This window comes from Callospermophilus lateralis, chromosome 2 (assembly GCF_048772815.1).
Source record: "Callospermophilus lateralis isolate mCalLat2 chromosome 2, mCalLat2.hap1, whole genome shotgun sequence".
NCBI classification, from domain to species: domain Eukaryota; kingdom Metazoa; phylum Chordata; class Mammalia; order Rodentia; family Sciuridae; genus Callospermophilus; species Callospermophilus lateralis.
The window spans coordinates 115,812,917-115,835,255 of NC_135306.1; the positions used below are offsets into that span (position 1 = coordinate 115,812,917).

General features: G+C 40.9%; 1 protein-coding gene across 2 annotated transcripts in view; it reads right to left on the bottom strand.

Moving 5' to 3' along the window:
* Positions 1–22,339, bottom strand: part of Dixdc1 (DIX domain containing 1) — a 77,262-nt gene that overhangs the window by 17,552 nt on the left and 37,371 nt on the right. The window contains exons 4-17 of one of the 2 annotated variants that reach the window (XM_076846418.1): positions 21,373–21,604; positions 20,687–20,794; positions 14,691–14,803; positions 12,794–12,942; positions 9,986–10,075; positions 8,808–8,861; positions 7,231–7,281; positions 4,913–5,017; positions 4,462–4,515; positions 3,906–3,998; positions 3,749–3,825; positions 2,997–3,081; positions 2,377–2,538; positions 1,687–1,753 (exon numbers count right to left, since the gene is read on the bottom strand). In XM_076846418.1, the coding sequence (XP_076702533.1) occupies positions 1,687–1,753; positions 2,377–2,538; positions 2,997–3,081; positions 3,749–3,825; positions 3,906–3,998; positions 4,462–4,515; positions 4,913–5,017; positions 7,231–7,281; positions 8,808–8,861; positions 9,986–10,075; positions 12,794–12,942; positions 14,691–14,803; positions 20,687–20,794; positions 21,373–21,604 (1,440 nt within the window). Of the gene's footprint in view, positions 1–1,686; positions 1,754–2,376; positions 2,539–2,996; positions 3,082–3,748; positions 3,826–3,905; positions 3,999–4,461; positions 4,516–4,912; positions 5,018–7,230; positions 7,282–8,807; positions 8,862–9,985; positions 10,076–12,793; positions 12,943–14,690; positions 14,804–17,356; positions 18,141–20,686; positions 20,795–21,372; positions 21,605–22,339 lie in introns of those variants that run through there. The other variant, XM_076846417.1, reaches the window with a different exon arrangement.

Sequence of the window (22,339 nt, forward strand, 5' to 3'; positions counted from 1 at the left end):
CTACAACTTTTAACACTCTAGTGTACGAGCCACTGTAAACTTGTTTGTAGTGTTTTTGATAAGCACTATGTGTGAAAGAAAAGAATTTTTCTAGGGAGGGAGGAATTTATTGAATTTTTGAAAAAGAATTTCCAAATATTTAGAAATATTTACATTGGCAGTTTACACCACTCACCTAGAGAAAATACTGAAAAGGATAACAAAAAAATTAAAATATTTTCAAAAAAACAGAAATGACTATTACAAAGCATTACTAGGAAAAGATACTCAAACTCATTTTGAGACTAAAATAATTTGTTTCATTCCCAACACAGATACCTTACCCAAGAGAAAAAACATATCAAAGGCTTGAGAATGCTATTTTTATTAACTCTACAAAAATATTTTTTTAATATTTACTTTTTATTTGTAGTTGGACACAATACCTTCATTTATTTATTTTTATGTGGTGCTGAGGATTGAACCCAGGGCCTCACATGTGCTAGGCAGGCACTCTACCGTTAAGCTACAACCCCAGCCCCACTATTTTTTAATAATAGACATTTTAAAAAATATTTTTTAGTTGTCAAAGGACATTTATTTTATTTACTTATACATGGTGCTGAAAATCAAACCCAGTGCCTTACATATATACTAGGCAAGCGCTCTACCACTAAGCCACAACACCAGCCCTACAAAAATATTTTAATTTCATATTTGTACACATATTTTAAGAATTTTTCTTTAGGATCTGTCTTTTAATGTTTTTTTTGTTTTGTTTTGTTTTCTAGTAGTAGAGATTGAACCTACGGTTTCATATATGCTACACAAGTACTCTACCACTGAGTTATATCCCCAATCCTTTTTAAATTTTAAGACAGGATCTCACTAAGTTGCCCCAGTTGGTCTCAAATTTGTGATCCTTCTGCCTCAACCTCCTGAGTAATTTATGTGATTTTTAAAATTGTATATATAACATAGAAAACCAGTTCCAGTCAAATTTTCACTATTTGGTTTTTATAAATTTTTTTATTTAGTTTTAGATTTGAGTAAAAATAAGACAATGTAAATATCATTAAGCAAAAAGGTAAGATGTAAACTAAAATAAAAATTGACAGGCAAGGTAGATTTCCAACAAAGTGAATCTAACGGAAAAAAAAAAACAGAATGAATGGGCATGGAGAGGGTTAAAACGTAATTCCTAGCTATGGACACTAGATGGTGCAAATATTTTTCAGAACTTAAATTTTATTGACCTAATTACTCAAAACTTTTAAGGAAAATTCCCCCAAAGAAATTAAGTTTCTTGACTCTATGAGAAAATTGATCTTTTTCTTTCTTGTGTGTGTATGTGTGTTATTTATGGCTATAGGGTGATTTGTATGTGTACATGTGTATCTTTGTTGTTTTCCATTTTGCTTTTGCTTGGCATAAATGTGTTGAACTTGCATATTTTTCAGATATCCTAGCCCCTCTGAGTCAGCAGCATCCTGCATGTGCCTAAATGACTGTTGGGTTGATGGTGGCGATGATTATGATATGTGCCCTCATGGTTTTAGAACTAACTCAATTCTACCACTGCTAAGGAAAAACATAAAAGCGAAGTACCACAAGAAAAATCTATCCCTCAAATATTGTTGCATGGAAAATAGCAAATTTCTGGTCTAAGATGCTAGGAATTCCTACAGAGTCATGATGAGTACTTACTTGAATTAGGGGGCCAGGATTCCCGGTATTCACTACCTGCTTGCATTCTGGGTGACTTGCTCCAAACCTGGGGAGCCACACAAAAATCACAGAAGTTATGATCAATGAAAGAATTTAACCAAGAAACTTAAATCATAAAAGGAAACCTAAAATATATACTTTTCTACTACCTCTTCCACAAAATACAAAATTTAACACATTTATCTTAATGATAGTTGTGTCAATTTATGAAAAGCTTTCTAGCTTCCAATGCATTTCTCATATATTTTTTCATCCAAGGTCAATTTCATTATGGCGGAAAAGGAAGAAGAATAAGCATTAAAGAGAGATCATGCGGTCAAAAGCCACAATTAGACAACTATGCAGCTGCTAAGACTAAGAGTTACCATGAAGAGTTCCTTCCCTGGATTGTCATACCATGATGAATACATTTCCACTGAGAAGAAAACCAAAGAGCAAACCAACTGGAATCTTCACCTTTTTTTTTTTTAACATAAATTTTTAAAATTTATATATGACAGCAGAATGCATTACAATTCTTATAACACATATAGAGCACAATTTTTCATATCTCTGGTTATATACATAGTATATTCATCTTTTAGTGCTGCCTTCATCTAAATTAAAATTCATAAAACCAAGCTTGCTCATGGAGCTTGCTTAAGCGAAACATAGCAACAAGAGAATTACCTTCCTTTCTTGTTTCTTCTGTGTCTCCATGACGTGGAGGCGCTCCATTAGGCTGGAGATGCCCTGCTCCAGGCTGTCAATGGTGTGGTGCTGAGGATCATGGCCACTGAAGCTGTTGCGCAGGCTGCGGAGAGCATCTCGAACAATCTGCAAGTCACTGGTCTGTGGATGAAAATAAGGTGCTGTTGCCAAAGTACAGTACCATATTATTAGTCATGTCCCAGCCACTGAACTTAAGAAGATAAAGGAGAGAAGTAGATCTTTTATTTTTGTGGAGGAAAGTTTCCTCCTCAGACACAGGCGTACTGTTTGCCCACTAATTCTTAATTTTAGTTAGCTAGTGCCTCACATCTTTTTTTAAAATTTTTATTAGTTATTGATGGACCTTTATTTATTGATTTGTTTATATGTGGTTCTGAGAATTGAACCCAGTGCCTCACACATGCTAGGCAAGCGCTCTATCACTGAGCCACAACCCCAGCCCTAGTGCCTCACATCTTTACACATCCATCAGAAGCAAGAATTAGGGGACTAGAAGCCTAGTCAATAGGGGATGGCTGGGACACTGTTCTGGTTTCAGCAAGAAGTGGCAGGCCTGTGTTCTACTCCTAGGAACCTACCCCTCTGTGGGTGATGGGAGCAGCTCCTTTTCCTGCTGTTGGAAGGAGAAAACCATTGCTTTGAGAATTGTGACTGTTGTAGTTGGTTACCTGTAGCAGCCAGAAGAAATGATGCCTGTTAAAGGGGAAGTTCTGAATCAAGACACCCTGTTTTAATTTTCTTCTTTACATTTTTATCACTTCCTGACAGAGTATATAGTTATTTGTTTAACATCTCTGTAAAAATGTAAGCTTCACAAGCACCAATGCATTTTCCCATTTGTTCCCTGCTAAATCAATGTTGTACTCAATGCTTGCAAGGCATGGTGGATGTAGAATGAATGAAAGGAAACTTTGGCCTGGAGGCCAAGAAATTAGCCTCTGTCACAGTCACTGGAGGGTCTTCCTACTCCAAGCACCTCCTCCCTTTGCTTTGTAACAAAATAAGAACAGTGTAATATTTTTTGAACCTTACTGTGGGGCAGGTTGCTTTAATACAACCATATTAATTATGTGGATTATGTCAGTAGTATTTCAATTTTCCAGATAAGTCTTGCACTTAGGGCTCATCTTAAGGTCACACAGTGTAGACACAATAAAGCTGGAATTTGAAACCAGGCTTTTTTTTTTTTTTTTATCTTGGAACCTGCACTCTTAACCCCCTCCCCATATAGCCTCTCAGAAAACTGTCTGTGGCATTGGTTTAGCTCTTGGTGACAAACAGAATCTCCCTCTTTGCCAGGAAATGTGGGAAGGAAAACACAAAATTCTAGGTTACCTCATCTGCCTCTCTTTTCATACAGTGAGCCAAAAGGACATCTTTGTGTTCTAGTTCCCGTTCTAGATCCACCTGCAAAACAGAGATTAAATCAAAAAAGGGTTTCTTCAAGCCAAAGGGACAGGAAAACCAGTAGCTGAGTATGTTCTGACCTGCTGATGACTGGCATCTGAGAGTTTTCGGAGTGCTTCTTCCAGCTTGACCTGGTGCTGTTGAAGGAGGCGATCCTTCTGCCCCAGCTCTTTCTGTAATAGAGACAGTGCTTTCAGATGTGTAGCGAAACCCTATGTAATGCAATTACACAGAGCCTCAGCAGGCAGGCCTTTCCCCAATATACCAGGAAGGTGTGCACACCACAACAGCCTTACACAGTGCAAAGGATTCTTGGAAGGGTAAAGAGGATGGGAACTACCATTTGTAAGAGGACCACCATGTGCCATCCAAGCTAGTTAAAGACAAAGATAAACCTGGAACTGAAGTTTCCAGACTCCAGGTTCCGTGAACCTCCTAGGAATGCTATCTATTCTTCGGGGCTAGTAAATCAAGGAATAAAGAAAAAGATTTCCTTCCAGAAAACAAGGATGAAAACAGAATACTTAAGTGTTCCTTGAGCAACAGCAACAATGGGCTATTCATAAAAGGTCAGTCAGGTGGAAGTCATTTCCAAAACAATATTCATTCTTTTTTTTCCCCAATATTTATTCTTACTTTATATTCTCCCAAGAGCCGGTTCCTCTCGTCCAGCTTCCTCTGCAGATCTACCTGAGATGATATAAAGAATTTACTGGCATGTGCAGCAACCTTCCTAGAAATGAGCTATTTGGTAACCAGCATTAATGTTGGCAGTTACAGCATACAGCACAGAGAGGGCATAGTTATGATAAAAACACACAGCTTCTCTCTGTGTCTTTAAGTAAGATAACCAGACTACAGAACTACAATTTTGTCTCACTGTCCTCAAACTTCAAGAGGTCAAGGACCTTCCTGCCCAGTGTGGTATGGGCTTTCACCTAGGAAAAAAATTAATCTGATGGGAAATAAAGATAACTGCAGACACTGAAGGCAGACATCTCAGAAGCAAGATAAAGAGACATCAGGATGGCGGATCTACAAGCAATAAGGGGTCTCACTGAGGTCAGAGATCATGCATTTGACTCACATTCTGGTTCTGAAGCTCATCTTTGTCCATATTTGCCCTCAGTAGTTCTTGTTTGAGCTGAAGAACAGCTGTGTCCTGCTGAGTCAATCTCTGTTGCAAGGCATCCTGGGGGAAAAAGCATACTAATTATTATGGTTTCAATTAATCAATTAGTCAGTTATTATCAAAAGTTACTAAATCCTTGACCAGTATTAGTTAAGGTAAACTGGGAGACAAAAAGAGTATAAGGATCTTGCAATAAGAAGCTGACATCTGTCTTTTTTGAGGAGAGTAGCATCTAAGGAAAACTTTACCCATTGTCCTACCAACCTGACTGAAATTGGATTTTTTTTTTTCACCTACCACTCTTTCCTACCCTAAACTTCATTCCTGACTGCCTGGTGTCCTGAGAATAGGATCAGATAGACCTAGACTCAAATTAAAAGTCTACTTTTGTGACATTGACTTGGACAAAGAACTCTCCCTTATCCCACCCTGGCTTTCTCATCTATATCTTGGGCATATAAATACCCATCTAGGGCTGGAGTTGTGACTCAGTGGTAGAGCGCTTGCCTGGTATGTGTGAGGCACTGGGTTAGATTCACAGCACAACATATAAATAAATTAATTAAATAAAGGTTCACTGACAACTAAATATATTTAAAAAAAAATACTGCATCTAGCTTAGCTCTTTTTCCCTCTACCTCTCTATACAGTTCCCATCTCCTAAAGGGATGGTCCTATCCCCAATCACCTCTCTGCTCATAAAGAATGCCGGGGATCACTTCCACTCTGGCTTCCAGAGTCCTGCTGCTATCCCACTTCCACTGGCTTCCAAAGCCTATTCAGGATTGGGATTATATTTCCACTGTCAATGTGTTCTTGGACTGATGGTTCCTTATTCCAATTTATAGGATCTTACAGCTGTAGGCTGTCTTTCCCCCAGCGTGAACCTCTTAGTTCCTACCATGCCTAGGAAAAGATAGGCTGGATGTACTTACTTGTAAGGGCCGGCTGTAACACATTTCCCCAACCCTCGTGATCTCAAATGAATTACTGCACTGGGGCTGCATTCAGTATATTTATCCTGACTTTTCTCTCTTTACAGACTGCAAAGAATGGTGCAGACCCTGAACAATATGGGAGCCCATTCTTAATTATGCTAACTGCCATGACAGTACATGGCAAAGGCAGTCTAAGATGTCCCTGGCATTGGTAGTTTAGAAGAACATTTGCAAAGTGTGCTCCATGTAATGTTAATGAGTTACAAGAAAAAAGTACTTTTTTGGTTAATAATTCTAAATTTTTTTAGGCCAACCTCTTTATGACAGACCTTCTCAGATCCTTTAACATTCTACTATCCACTGGAAATCTTCAAGATACCATAGCACTTCCCAAACTTCTTTGATCATGAAGCATATGTGTGCTTTCAAATATTTCAAAACACTAAGATTACAAAATATACTTTGGAAGATGTTTCTGAGTTACATTCCAGGCTAGTCCATGCCCGGCTATGCAAGGAAGAGGGGAACAGCAGAGGCTTAAGAATATCCTCTTCTACTTTTGGGTATTTATTCAGTAGAAAAATCCCACTTAGATGAAGTAACATACATTAATGGTTATTAGCTAGATCATGGGTATTAGCAAAAGATTAGAAAATAAAATACCATCAATAGAAATATGATAAATACATTAGCATATATATGTATACTAAAATACTATGAAAATATAAAAAATGCCTAAGAAGGTCTTTATTGAAACAGAATGATCTACAGGATCCCTTGCTAAGTGCAAAAAGCAAAGTAACAAGCTGTATTTACAGTATACTACTATTTGGGTGAAATAGACATTATACTTATGTATATTTTACAATATACATACACATTTGCTGATAATTGATACGTTACCTCTAGGAAAGAGAACTAGATGACTGGGGGGGGGACAGAAACAGCAGGCAGACTTTTCCTGATCTGTCCTTTCATACCTTTAAACCACTTGAATGTTATTAACTATTCCAAAGCTAAGTAAGTAATATTTTTCTTTGGGAATAAAAAGGACATTCTTTCATATTAAAGAGAAGTACTTTACACGTGGAGACAACTGTGATGGTACAGAGGGAAATGGTAGCACCATGAATCATAACTACCAGACATAAACCTCAGCAAAACAAAGATGCATTCTTCAACATGTCTCAATTCCCACCCACAATAGTACAAAGCCTATTAAAGACCCCTAGCAAATTAAAACGATTCTCCTAGCACCCAACTATTGCCACTTACCAATAGACTACTTTACCTTACAGAGACTTTATCTAAAGAATTAAATATCTTCCTTTTTACCTTTATACCCTGTAAGTTTCTGGCTTCTTGTTTACATTTCAGCAGCTCTTTCTGCAAACCAAATATAGTTACATCAGATGGTGGCATCTGGGTTGCTTCAGAAGCATTACCTCATTCTGTCAGTGAGAAGACAAAACCCAGTTGACCATCCCATGAACGATTAACCCTCTACTGAGACAGACAGATGTGGTCCAGTAAGCATTAAAGGCTGACCCACAAAAACAAGAACAGGACCTACTCCATTCTTCTCTGTGGCATCTCGGCTTAATTGCCCAGAAACAGTCTTGCCAAGGAAAAAAACACCTCATCAATCTCCACAGGCTCTCTATATTTTTCTTTTTTTTTTATATTTATTTTTTTAGTTTTCGGCGGACACAACATCTTTGTATGTGGTGCTGAGGATCAAACCCGGGCCATACGCATACCAGGCAAGCACGCTGCCGCTTGAGCCACATGCCCAGCCCCGCTCTCTATATTTTTCATTCTTCACCAACAGGAAAATCTAATCATAATAATCTAAATCCCTCTCACTGAAATATATAACCATATCTAAATATGCCTATGTCCATGTCATTAAATAATTATCTCAGTTCTTAAGGTTCAGCTAAGGATTGGAGAGCTTCTGGACTCCACTCTCTTCTTTTCCTAACACATCATATTTAATTTGCATTTCCTAATGCATCATATTTAAAATGCATCCATTTAATGAACATATCCAAAATGGGATTTTTTTTGTGTGTGATACTACTGGGGATTGAACCCCTGAAGATACACCCCTGCTCAGAGCCACTGACCCAAACCCCACCCTTTTTATTTTGAGACAAGATCTCACTAAGTTGCCCAGGCTGGCTTCAAACTTGTGGCTCTACTGCCTCAGCCTCCAGAATCACTGGGATTACAGGAGTGTGCTACCACACCAGGCTCTAAAATGGTATCCTTAACCTGGATTCCACAGATGGGGATTGAAAATTACCCTATTGAAATTCACATCTGTGGGCTGGGGTTGTGACTCAGCGGTAGAGTGCTCGCCTATTGCGTATGAGGCCCTGCGTTCAATCCTTAGCACCACATAAAAAATAAATAAATAAAGGTATTGTGTCCAACTACAAATAAAAAGTAAATATTTTTTTAAAAAATTCACATCTTTGAGTATGTGTGCATGCACACAGGTATATTTCTGGGGAAAGGGTTAATGTCTTTAGTCATATACCTATGACTCAAAAAAATTAAAAAACCATTGACCTAAAAGAATTCTGCAAAGTATTCATAAAAATACCACATTGATATTAGACCCATTTTTTCTTTTAATTAAAAAAGAAATATTTCAAACATAGAGAAAGTACAACCAATTATAACACATATATCTATTACCCACAACCATGATTTAAAAGGTATTACCTTTTTTCACATGTTTGGATATATCTCTGTCTTTCAATTAAAGACAAAATACAGGTAGAGGTTCAACTAACATCCTGATTCCACATCCCCTTCCCTTCACACAAAATTGTCTTGAAATTTGTGTGTAACACTCCCATTATTTTATTTTCAAAGGGTAAAAGGTACATGTCCTGACATACCTTTAGGTCCTGATTCTCCACCATACTCTGATCCAAACGACTTTGAATTATAACCTAGCATAAAACAAAAACAGATGATTATACAACTATGATATGAAATTCAGAAGCCACTTTGTTTGAAAAATATTTATCAAGCACCTTCTAGATATCAGCTCTGCACTGAGGCTACAAAGAAGAGGAAACAGTTCCTGCCTTCTGATGGAAACATAGGCCCAAACTGTAGCAAGTAGAACAATATGAATAATGCTTAGAATAAGTATGTGTGTATTGGGAGCAGGGGATAAGATAAAGGGAGAAAGAAAAATGACAAGAGATGAAGTTGCAGAAGAAAATAGGGGCCAGATCATGAAGGGCCAGTAAGGATGAGGGGAAACTGATGAAGTCTTATGCAAAGAGATAACAAAGTAAAGTTGGCCTCTAGGAATATTATTCTTGTTATTTTATAGAAAATGAATTAGAGGACAGAAGAGGAATTAGGAGAACCAGTTAGCAGGAAACTAGAATGCTGGATGAATGACTGAATAAATTAGTGGCTATGAGAATGGAGACAACTACATGTAGAGGGAAGGATCAGAAAGGATTCAAGGATGACATCCAACTTTGTGTTTGGGACATTGGGTAGATGCAAAGAGATGTACAGACATCCAAAAGGACAAGTAGTTTTGGCAGTTGGGCGGAAGACAGAAAAACTGTTCAGTTTAGGTCTCACTAAAATTGAGATGTTTCTACCATATGTAAATGAAAACAATCAGTAGGCAGCTGCATGTTGCATATACAAATCTAGAACTCCATAGAATGTTTTGGACTGCAAATATAAAAATAAGAAACAGATGGGAAGTGAGTAAAGACACGGAGGCAGACTATACTGCCCAGGGGACTACATAAGACAGATGAGGACCCAGAGTAGAACACTGAGAGGCACTAACATTGAAGACATAGGCAGTAAAAGGGAAGCTTCAAAGGGGAGCTGAATTTAAACTCTCTGAGGGTAGGGTCTTAGGCCTGTTTTCCACTACCATATCTTCAGCACCTTGAAACAGCGCCACTCAGAGTCAGCAACAAGAGTTAGAGTCAGCAGAGAGCAGATTCCAAGAAGGTGTGGTCAGCAGAGTCAAATGCTAAGAATAAGTAAAATATACACACTAGATTAGTGTCCAATTACAAAAGATGGAGCTCACCAGTTGTTCCTCCGGATTGGCGCCTGGTTCACAGAGGGCCAAAGGCCTTTCCTGTTCATCTTCGGGTAAGGATCCATTGAGCAACAAGGCCTGAATAACCAAAAAGGCAGAAAGAAACTTAAATTCCCATCCGATGACTTACTCCAGAGATGGGCTTGGTAAGCTCACTCCAACTGAAATCACAGTCTGGCTTCCTCCAGAAATCTCCTTGGTAATTTTGCCCCTAGATACTTCCAATTCCTTTCCTTGGGACCAGCTTCTTTTGTCAGACCCATGCTCTAGGCCTCTTTCATCTTTCTGTATTTAAGTGAACCCTCTGCTCCTGGGATCCTTAGCCCCAGAAGAAAATCTAAAAACAAATCTTCCCTTCAGAAGTGACAGAGCATATTTTAAACCAGAGCTGCTCAAACTAGAAAGGGTTTAAAACAGTAAAGAATTATCCTGGATTAGAAAAGTGTATCATAATGACTTATTTGGAATACACATGACTTGAGATTGTTTGATTTTTGCTTTAATAATTCTTCACTTTTACTCTCTAAGGCAACCTGGATAGAATAAGAAGAAAGACTTCTTTACAAAGATGTCCTCATTCATTTTAATTCCAGGCTCTGTTTGCATTAGAATATTGGGGAATTTCCAGGAATCCCAGCGACTTCAGAGGTAGAAGGATTATAAGTTCAAGACCAGCCTTAGAAACTTAGGAAGTCCCTCTTTTAAACTTTTACAAAATAAAAAGGACTGGGGATATAACTCAGTGGTACAACACCAGTAGGTTCCATCCCCAGCACTGAAAAGAAAACAAAAAAATTAGTGACTGGAGGCGGGGAGGCAGATTTACCGTAAAGTTAAGGAAGTCCAGCTTTAGGCCCCCTACATGTGTTCTCTCAAGACCCTATCCTAATATTGTATTTATATTTCAAAACCTTATTATTAAAGTTGAATGTCTCCCCAAATTGTATACTTTAGCACTCCCAAAACTTGGATCTGTCCCTTTAGGAAGGTATTATGAGACCTATCAGACCAGTGAAAGATTAAAAAATATTTCCTATTTTATAACACAATTCTGTCTCAATTCAAAAGAGAAGAATTACAGAGGTTAAATCCTGGTTCAATTGATATAACACAATTTCATCATAAGTGTTGATAAAAACATCTTACAATCCAGCCAATAATTGATCTACTAAATACTGCTAGTAAAATATTAGTAAATCAAATTAATTTGGCTATTTCATAGGGTTATGGAGAGAAGCACAGACATGTACAAGACATGTATAGTCAGGGCTATACAGGGGCTAAGGGAGAGTAGCAGTACAGAAATAGTGACTAATGGAAAATTGTTCAACAGGTTCTAACTAAGACATACTAATAAGTCGGAAATCCTCAGTGTGGCTTAGCATGTAATTTGTTCATCCGTGAAAGAGTTAAGAAGTCCAGTGGATGCTGTGAGTCCTTTTGTATTCTACAATGGAACTGAATTCTCATTGTGATCATGTGCCTATGAATTAAAACTCCCATTTTCAGGGAATATTAAGATGCTGACTTTCTGCCTGTCAATTATCTTCTCTTTCTATTTCAGCTGCCATCATATTTCTCCAAGGCTAAGAAATACAAACCAAACCAAAAGCTAAATTGATGGATATACATGCTCATATAATGCAAATTATCCTGGGAAAAACCTGGCTGGCTACAATCCCAGAGTTCTCTATAGAATACCTCCTAGTCAAGCACAGGAAAAAAAAATCATTAAGATATTCCTTAATGGAGTGGCAGAAAAGGGACCTAAAATGACTCATAAGCTAGATGTTTTTAAAATATGGAGCAAATAAAGGGAAAACCAACAACTTTCTTTGGGAATGTTTAGGCAGTAACATTCCTCCAAACATTCCCCCAAGCCTTCTCAGTTCCTGGGGATACATTATGCAAATTATTTTACCACAGCACCAATATCCTTTTTTCTTTAGGAACCCTTTGTTTCCCCACCCTGTTGCTAGCTGGCTGGGAGCACACCCTCCATTGCCTGCCGGCTGCCAGAGCCACACACATAATGTGGGCTTTGTTTATGTGTCCATAAATATTTCACAATTCAGAATCGGTGCAGTTCCCAGCACAAACAGAAAGGAATATTCCTAGGCAATTTCAGGGTCATCAGCACACTACAAGGGCTCCCCCAAACAGAGATGGTCACACAAAGACAGAGGATTGAGGGGGTCATTCAGGGTGGAAACTATGTCAAGTGGGTCACCAGTCTCGGAAGAGATTTGCCGAGCTGACACTGCAGGTACAGGAAAAACTGAAGGGCTTTGTTGCTCAAGGAAAACCTTTTCTACCTGATCACTGTGACTTGGCATCCGCTTGCAAATGCATTAGGAGTGGGCTAAATCCCTTAGCTAGAGGAAAATGGAAACCTGACGGCATTACTTGCTCTTCCACCTTCCCTAGTGAAGAATTCCTGGGAGAACATTCCTGACTATTCACAGTGCCATTCTTGGCTGAAAGCTGCAATTGCAGATTTGTAACCACCTAAAGAAGACTGCCTGTGAAGCAGAGTCAGAATAAGTGCTTGGTAGGGGCTGGTGATGGCCCCGGAGCTTGCAGAAATCCTAACAGCTGTGCTACAAACAGTCCACAAAGTCCATTTAAAGCACTCACATATTAGCAATTTTTGCTTTTTGTGTACTACTCTAAATTCCCTCATTCAACTCTGATCTCATACAAAACTAAAATCAGTTTTTTTTTCAATTTATACTAGTGACTTAAAAATAATAATCAATTGGTGCACTGAACACAAACTACAAGGGAAAGAGCTACCTGTAGTCCTGATATCATTTTCTTTGCTTCCTCCATTTCTTTTTCTAAATGTTCTTGTTGTTCCAACAGTTGTTCTTCCCATGAGGTCTCCAGATAGGTTCTAGGGCTCCCAGGTCGCCAGTCTCGGGATAATGGAGAGTCTATCTCCTCTACAAAATGAAAGGAAGGGGTATAGTTCATGTTGGAGGACACTGATTTCCGGCAGAAAGCGTTCACAAGAGTAGTTTACAGGTCCAGGTCACCTGTTTTCTGAACCTGACCTCACATACAAACTGAACTCTCCACCAGGTGGGGTTTGTGAGGCATAAGGAACTGACTGTTAACTCAGGTTTCAGGACCAGTGAAGCATCATTCACTCTGCTATGGAAAACCATTTCTTAAACTCTTAGGAAGCAGTAGAACTCCCACCATCAGAGTCTTAATTCTCTAGAATTGGCATTCCCAAAGCCTGAATTTGCCAGATACAAAGAAAGAAACTGTCAGGTGTAATGAAAACAAAATTCCTGTTGGTTATGCTAGAGTTTTAGAAGGGAGACCATGATTCAATATTCCTTTGATTCCTTTGCATCACGACTGAACCCCTTTCACATATAACACTGTGTGAGTCACACAGGAAACAAACTAATAAAAGCATGCTTACAAAACTATTTAATATCACTCCCTGGTTTTATTTCCCTACCCTTAAGGTTTCTTTGCTCTGGTTTTCTCATCTATTTTATCTTAATTGTATTCAGAGTAACTTAAAATTCATCATGAAATAAAAGAGAATATAAGCTCTTGGAGTAAATGTCTTTATTCATAAAAGGAGTATAATAATTCCTCTGGGTTGTGGTAAAGATTAAAAGAAGTAACTTATGGGTGGGGGATGTAGCTCAGTGGTAAAGTACTTGCTTAGCATACACAAGGCCCTGGGTTCAATCCCCAAGACCATAAAACAAACAAAACAAAAACACTTCTGTGCAGGGACTGGTGGTACTTGGTTTGGAACAGGCACACAATAAATATTTTCCTCCTCCCTCTGCAAGGTCCCAGGAGTTTCTGACTCAGTAGTATGACTAGCTTTTTGGCCCTAATGGTAGGACTGAGAGGTAAGAAAGTATGGAAAATTTTAATTACAGCTTTTCTTCCAAGTACTTCGGTTTCATTACAACACTTATGAGTGAATGAAATTCAATGTAACTTTTATGCTATGCTTCTTCTTTGCTTTTCTTTATGTTTAGGTTAAAAAAAAAAAAAAAAAGGAGACCAATGAGACTGACCACGGAGAAGTCTAAACAAAGGGAAGTCTTTGTGGTCTCTCTGTAGCCCTCATGTCGAGCCTGATGTAGACTTGCTCTCTACTGTGTGTTCTCCATTCATACTCTACATTCCTGGCCCTAATTTAAGTTAGAGAAGTACCAAAATTGTTTGTAAAAAAATAGGAATAATAAAAGTTGTTGGGCTGGGGTTGTAGCTCAGTGGTAGAGTGCTTGCCTAGCACGTGTGAGACACTGAGTTCAATCCTCAGCACCACATTAAAATAAATACACAAAATAAAGGTATTGTGTGTTCATCTAAAATATATATATATAAATTTTAAAAGGTGTTTACCTAAGTAAGGCTTCTAAATGTTCTAAAGGTCCCTAAAGTCCTTTCTTAATTAATAGGCAGCCAGGTAGGAAAGGGCCTATCTATGATGCTGCAAGATTTTTGACAGCTAGAATACAAGAAAGGACAGTAAGAGGATAACTACATTAATTGGCTCTTGGGCATTAAAGCCCTCCACAGCTGACCCCACATGCACAGACCACAGAGAGGGACAAGGCTAGGGAGCTTAGAGGTAGATAATCAGGACCTCCAAACGCTTCAAGTTCAGAGACTTTCCTTGAGCCAACCCAAGCAGGCAGACAGACAGTACCTGTTCTGTTCTCTATTCCTTCAGAGGGAATAATCACAAAATCTGCCTTCTCCTCCGACTGTGTTATAATGGACTCACTCTTTGCACTGTGAATTGGACTGGGTGAAGTCAGGCTGTGATTGAAGAAAAAGGAAAAGAAGCAATTACTACAGTTGTTCAGAAGCCAACTTTCATAATTTATCCCAGAGAGAAGTCTTAATCATCTTACCCATAGTGCCTAAACAGCACCTAACCCATAGTAAGAACTATTTATTAGATGATAAACTTGTTTAATGAATAATCCAATCCTTGAAAGTCTTTTCCACAACAAGGCTGCCTTTAAGTATCACTGATTTGAGAAGAAAATTATCAGGACAGGTAATGTAGCATTTAAATAACTTTAAGATTTTTTTTTTTTTTTTTTTTTTAATCTCTCACTACCTCTACCGTCACTCCCCAAGCCTGTGTTCTGAGACAAATGCCAGCATGTGTCTTAGTAGCTTTTGGAGCTAGAAAAAAACTTTTATTTCCAATACACTGATCTCTTACACAAGCAATACCAGCAGAGTGATCACAGATCAGCTCTATCCCAAAAGAGATAGGGTCAGGATAGCTCGGGGTAGAAATCGCTGGGATGAATATAGTGTATACAGGCTGAGCAGAGGGGCAGTGATTTATCAACAATTGAGCCAGAAAATAAGGGTAAGATGTCAAAAGAAGAAAGATCTGCAAGGAGTAGTGAAATAAGGGTTCAGTTGATTTACTCCCATCAAAGTAAATCATTACATATCTCTGCCACAGTATTTTCAAATTGTCATCAGAAACCTCTCAATAATTCTTAAGTTCTGATATAACTACTATCCTTCAGAGGCACTGTTCAGATTTTCAGGGAAGAGGAATTTTAAATCTTTGGAACCACAACAAATAATAAGACTAGATGGGAATGTGAGGCTGATGCTTCGGTCTGAGAGGGATAAAGGAGTCTGAAGAGCCATTTCTCCCTGCACTGCACCTTCAGAATATCAACACTGAAACAATCTCAGGGGCTGTGGGGTTTGCAGGCCCAGCCCCCTTATAGAATTCCTTCCAAATTCATCACCCAGACAACAGTGAAAGTGTCTAGGATTCACTGACCCACTTAATGTGCCCCTGAAGTCTTCCAGGCTAATCCTCACAACAACGATCAGGAGTTAAGATATCATCTTCCTAGAAACCCACAAAAAACAAGAGCCAACCACAGTGAAACAGCCAAAGACTTCAAAACCTCATGTAAAGCAGCCTGAGGACTAGTGTCCACAGTTGAAGTGTTTTGGTGGATATGACCTTAGTGAGTACTATATTCTGTTGCTTCTTAGAACTACAGGAAAAAAATTTATAGTTTTGTGCTACTCCACATTAAAAAAGTTGCTTAATAATATGTATAGATCTATAACACAAACAGGCAAAAGGGGTAAGGAGGATGAGAAACAATAAGTGCTTTCCAGAACTCCTGTTCATCTCACCACCTATGCAATCTGAGTTTCAGACCAGCATGAATTAAAATGCTGGAAAACCTCTCAACTAAGACTGCTATGTCATTTATAAGATTTATGACTGCTCAGGCCTCAGCATTTACCTCTTATAGAAATGGGAATCCAGGTGCAGAAAGAAACCTACAACAGCTGCTCCTCTTTGAGGAATAAGGCAGCCCCACTTTCTCAGCTGACAAGGTGCTATTGCTGACATATTCCACTGCCTGCATCTGGCTGGACCACAGGAGGTAGGTGCCAGACAAAGCGAGGACGACGGGGACAGGGGTAGTGTGAACTTAGGATGCTGGAAAACTGCTTTCCCAGAAGCGCAGACGCATGCTCCATTCCTCCTCCTCCTCCTCCTAAGTGAGCTGTTCCCCATATAAGGGCAGAAGGGGGCGGATGCCTGGATAACCAACCCCTTTGGGGGCGTGGCAGATCAGCCAAAGGAAAACAACATTTCTTTTTCTTGAATTGAGGCTGCCTGGGTGAGGCCAGAGGTAAGACCAGGAAACTAGATGGCCAAGTCAAAAAAGGGGAAGAACCTGAGAGAAAAATCCAGAGGCGCAGGCCAGAGCAGGGAGGGTGCTGCCTCCCTAAGTGTTTCACGGATAAAGGAGGTGCATTAAATCCTCTACCTCAGGTCAGAGAAAAGTATTTTAATGCTAATTAATTCTAAGACTTTGGCTCCTCCCGGACTAGTTTAAAAGACCTAAAATAAACAAAAAAATCCCCTACTTGCTATCATAATCCTCTCTGAGGTCAGAGAACAAATGATTACAAATCAGGTCCAACTGGTAATATTTCTTAATTCCCACAGGTCTAATATCTCTCCAATGCTAATTTATTAGACAAGAAATCCACCCCCCCGCCGCAAAGACCCTTCAAATTCGACTCAAATCAATATTTATTTTTTTTTGGCGATGGGCGATAAGGAACAGTCCTGTCTCCTCCCGAAGACACCTCCTTTAGCAGAGACAGAAAAGGGCCAGTCCTTCCTCTATAGCTGGCTCCAGATGCCTAGAACCACCGTATTTTATAGTTATAATCCCAGGCCAGCAGCCTGTCTTCCCCAATAAAGCACCAGGACTGATCCTGTGGCCAACAGCATCCTCCAGTCCTGGCCTTGCTCCCACCCATGCCCCCACCTGCAAAGCCCAAGTGGCTTCAGCTCACCATTTGACTTGGGTCCCTCCCATGGTCCCCCTCCTGGCTCGGGCTTCAGCAAGCCTGCTTCTCTGGGTGAAGTGGAAGGCTGAGAGTCACAGCTCTCCCAAATTCAGGCATGTCTCCCCGCTCTGGGGCCCGAAGAACGACTCCCGGGACGAGCCAACCCGCGGAGAAGCTGGTCCCAATTGCCGGAGAAAGTATAAAGGGCAGAGGCCGTCGTCTCGGCACCAGAGACAGGGATGCTCCCGGGTGTGAAGCGCACTGTCCCAGCAGCTCAGACTCTGCCGCAGCCCAGCCTCGGAGGAAGCCGCCTCCTCTTGTCGACAGCCCGTCCCTGGCAGCTGCATCTTAGTCTCCGCGGCCGCGCGGCTCTGGGCATCCCCGGAGGCGGAGGCATCTCAACCCATCTCCGGCCCGTAAAGAGGCTCCCAGCAGCCCGGGCTGCGCGTCGAGTCCCCAGCCGCGAGCGTGCGGGTGATCCCGCTCCGCACCGCCTCCCCTATCCCTCCCACCTCACCCGCCTCCCTCCCGAACCTTCCCAGGCTGTCACAAGCGACGAGGCAGCGCTGGGCTCGGACCCAAGCCGCTCTGGGCAAAGGTAGGGGTGCGAGCCGGGGATAGGGGCGGGGTCCGGGCAGCGGGGGACGGTTTGGAGCCCCAGGATAGGCGGGGGAAGGGCGACGGGTCGGAAGAATCACCCGGAGGGCTCGAGTGATCCTGGTCCTAAGAAGCGCAGATTGGAAATCGCTGCCGCTCCATTGCGACCCCTCCCTTAGTGGACCGGGTCTAACGCGCAGGTTTAACCCGCAGGGAGCCCAGCCCGGCTTCCCGCAAGAGGGGGAAGCTAGTGGGGTGGAGACTCAGGCTGTCCCTAGGAAACCCGTTGGACGCCCATTTCCTCCCACCTTCCCCTCCGGCGTTTTATGTTTTCTCCTCCCTCCCCCGCCCACTCCCCCCACCACCACCGCCGCCGCTCTCCCCACCAAACTGAGGATCTTTTTGCTAGGATACAGTGACAGGCTGGCCCGAGGTTATGGAGCAACAGGCGGGCAGGGCTATGCCCGGGGTGTCCCTGGAGCTCCAAGGAAAGGGGATCAGACCTAAGGGGCTATCCTTCCTATCTTCGGAGCCACTCTCCGGACCACCCACATCCCTGGGTCTCCCGGCAAGTCTCCAATTCCCTTCAGGGTACTCCCTGGGGCGGGGCGGTGGGCGGGGACAAAAGTGCCAGGGCCTGCTGGTCCCTGGTAGCTGTGAGAAGCCCACTCCTTCCCTGGGCACTTCCGGAAGAAAAGGCAGAGTGTGAATTCTCAGTGAGCTGAGTGAGGGACTGGCAGAAGAAGAAAATGGCAAAAATCAGGAAGGAGAAGAAAACAAAGGAGAATGAATACAAATTATTCTCCTCCAACCCCTCTCCTAGAACAGTGTCCTCAGCAGCCTTCTTTCCAATGGGTCCCTCAATTACACAATCTCAGGAGCTCCAGCCCCAATCTAAGTCCTCCTGCTTGGAGGAAGGAAGCAGGTGCTTTCAGGAGGAGATCCATTTCCTCATCTCTGTCTAATTAAAACAGACACTGTCATCAGAAGAGTAAAAGGCTTACAGATTGCAGGAAGCAACAGATTTCATTATACAAGGAAATATCTTGATTCTGTACCGATAGTCCAAGCAGAAAGCAAAAAAGCAATGGTTCAGACTGTCATTAAAAGCACACATATTGCTCAGTGGTTATGGGCTTGCTTTTAGGATGATGAAGATGTCTTCCAATGGGATAGTGGTGATGGCTGCACATTATGAAGATACTAAATGAATGTGTGGATTGCATACTTCAGAATGTTTAATGGCTGATGTATGTGCATTTTATAAATAAAAAAGAACACCTCTTAAATGTGAAAATTTTTAAGTTGATCAAGGTTACCAGTATATTAAAATGCTGGAAAGAGTTCCACATGACCTCAATAAATTAGAAAATGGTCTGTCAAAATAGGATGGATTTTTATGAGGGAAAGACATAAAAGAAAAAAACAAATATATAGAAGGAACAATTAGGCTTAAACAGAATAGACTTCACTGGTTAAGGTACAAGAAAAAAGTCACTACAGCGAAAGTAAAATATGATTCATCAATAAAATGAAATTAGTAAATAAGCTAACATTACCTAAGGATGTGTTTGTAGGAGTGTGATTTACATGAGTCAGGAAAATAATCTTTTTCTTTCACTACTCTTGGCATTGGTCAGGCTTTTATTAGAGCAGTGTCCTGTTCTGGTTTCTGCCCTTGGCTCTAAAGGAGACTGAGACAGCCTCTCCACCTAGAGTCATAAACATTATTAGCCCACTCAAATACATACTGATCTGCCACCATTCCCAGCCCTGAAATTGAATATTGGAATACTCTTAATGCTTCAGACAACTCTGCTGAATTTCCTTTCTTGCTATGAGATTTATACAGCTTTCTCCAGACATAACTTAAGAGTCATCCTCAGGATCCAAGACAGTGCAATGAAACTGGCTGTCATGAACATTGGCAGCTGGTACACAAATGTCAGCACCACTAGGCTGGAATCCGATAGGTCCCAGGCATGCCCCCATGTGGTCACAGCTAAGCATTGGCACTGAGGCTCCACAGTTTCTCTGTGTGAAAAATTCACCAGCCTCATTCACCTCCTGTCAATACAAAATCACATGCAATGCTGAGGGCTCTCTTTTAAAAGTCAAACTGAGGATAGAAAAAGAGGTTAGGGAGCTGGGGGTGTAGTTTAGTGGGAGAGTACTTGCCTAGCATGTGTGAGGCACTGGGTTCTATCCTTAGCACTGCATAAGAAAACTAAACAGGGGGTTGGGGTTGTGGCTCAGTGGTAGAGCTTGCATAGCATGCTTGAGGCATTGAGTTCGATCCTCAGCATCACGTAAATGTAAAATAAAGACATTGTGTCCACTTGAAACTAAAAATATATTTTTTAAAAACTAAACAAATAAATAAAGGCATGCTGTCCATCTGTAACTATAAAAAAAAATTTTAAAAAGAGGTTAGGGGGGCTGGGGATGTGGCTCAAGAGGTAGCGCGCTCACCTGGCATGCTTGGGGCACTGGGTTTGATCCTCAGCATTACATAAAAATAAAATAAAGATGTTGTGTCCACCAAAAACTAAAAAAGAAATATTAAAATATCCTCTCTCTCTCTCTCTCTCTCTCTCTCTCTCTCTCTTTAAAAAAAAAAAAAAAAAAAAAAAAAGAGGTTAAGTGTCTTAGTTGCTTGCTGTTTTGCCACCTGAAGTTGAGAACCCTGAGAATACCCAAAAATTCAGCTGTAGTGTAAGGAATCTGAGGCCAAATTACCTGGAGCAGCTCGACTCAGAAGGAGACCTTTGCTGTCCTTCATACTGCTGCACCAGTGCCCGCACGCTCCAGTATGGATTCTCAATCTCCTCATCCATGCTACTGTTCCTAAAGCCGAAGAGTAAAAAAGGGGAGAGTATCAGTTCTTCAAATCAGGTCAACTCTAAAAGTACTGATATTCTAACACTCTGTGAGCACCATAAGCAAAAAAATGAATAAGGCAAAACCCCGCCTCAAAGAAATCTAGTAGGGAAGGCAGGCCCAAAAAAAAAAAAAAAGAAGAAATTTCATCAATCTCTGCAACTTTTCAGGGTTGTTCTCTCCCTCATCAGATGCATAATCCCCAAAGGACTTTCTGCCATGACTCTCCAGGACAGCTTATCTTCTGGATATATACCAGGGTAGATCCTCCCCCAGACGGACTAAAGTGTTACTCCTACATCTCTCTCTCTGAACCAGAGGAAAAACCGTACACATATAGTTCCCTTACATTCTAGTAACTGCAAATAATCATCTCAAACAGAAATAAACTTTTCTCTTGGGGTACCTTCCCAAACCTCCACTTCATGTTCTTTTCTGCAATGTGGGGCTGTTTAAGTGATACTTCCAACTCCTGCACTGTATTGTCTAAGAGAAGAAATACAAGAGAGAGAGATCAGTTTCCATCACCAGATTTCTACTCTTACCTCTGTCTGTATCTGAAGACATCCCGTCCTGATCGTGACATGTCATGGCACACATCAGCCAAAGCAGCAGCTGCTCCCTGAGCCACGGCAGTGGCACAATGTGGCTGGTGACTCTGTAGAGGGGTTCTGGAGTCCTGTCCTTGGCTCACCATCCTGCTAGAGCCAGGTTTGAAATGAGCTGCCAATGCAAGGACCAGCCTCATGATGGACTTCAGGTTTCCTTCCACAATATCTGAAGGACCAAACAGAACAAGAAGTCCTGAGAAAGAAGCAGAGGCTGAAGACTTACGTTACAAAGTGCTAGTGACACACAAGAAAGGAAGTCAAAGTCTTGGTCTTCACAAAGCCGTGTTCAACAAAGGAGATAGAAGGTCTAAAAGCAATTACATAATAAGTACAATCACATTCTGATGACAGAAGTACAGAAGTCTTTGGGAGTTCAGAGTAGAGGCATCTTAGAGGGCTCAGGGATATATTCTTTTTTTTTTTTTTAAACATTTTTTTTCTTTTTTCTTTTTTTTTTTAAAGAGTGAGAGAGAGTGAGAAAGAGGGAGAGAGAGAATTTTAATATTTATTTTTTTAGTATTTGGCGGACACAACATCTTTGTCTGTATGTGGTGCTGAGGATCGAACCGGAGCCGCACCCGTGCCAGGCGAGCGCGCTACCGCTTGAGCCACATCCCCAGCCAGGGATATATTCTTTTTTTTTTTTTTTTTTTTTTTTTTAAATATTTATTTCTTAGTTATTGGCGAACACAACATCGTTGTTTGTATGTGGTGCTGAGGATCGAACCCAGGCCGCACGCATGCCAGGCGAACGCGCTACCGCTTGAGCCACATCCCCAACCCCAAGGGATATATTCTTAAAGGAAGTGAGTCCTCAACTGAGACTTGTTTGATGAAGAGTGGTCCATGAGATGAGAGAAGGGAAAAAAAGTAATCTGGGAAGAAGGAAAAGTAGGTTTAA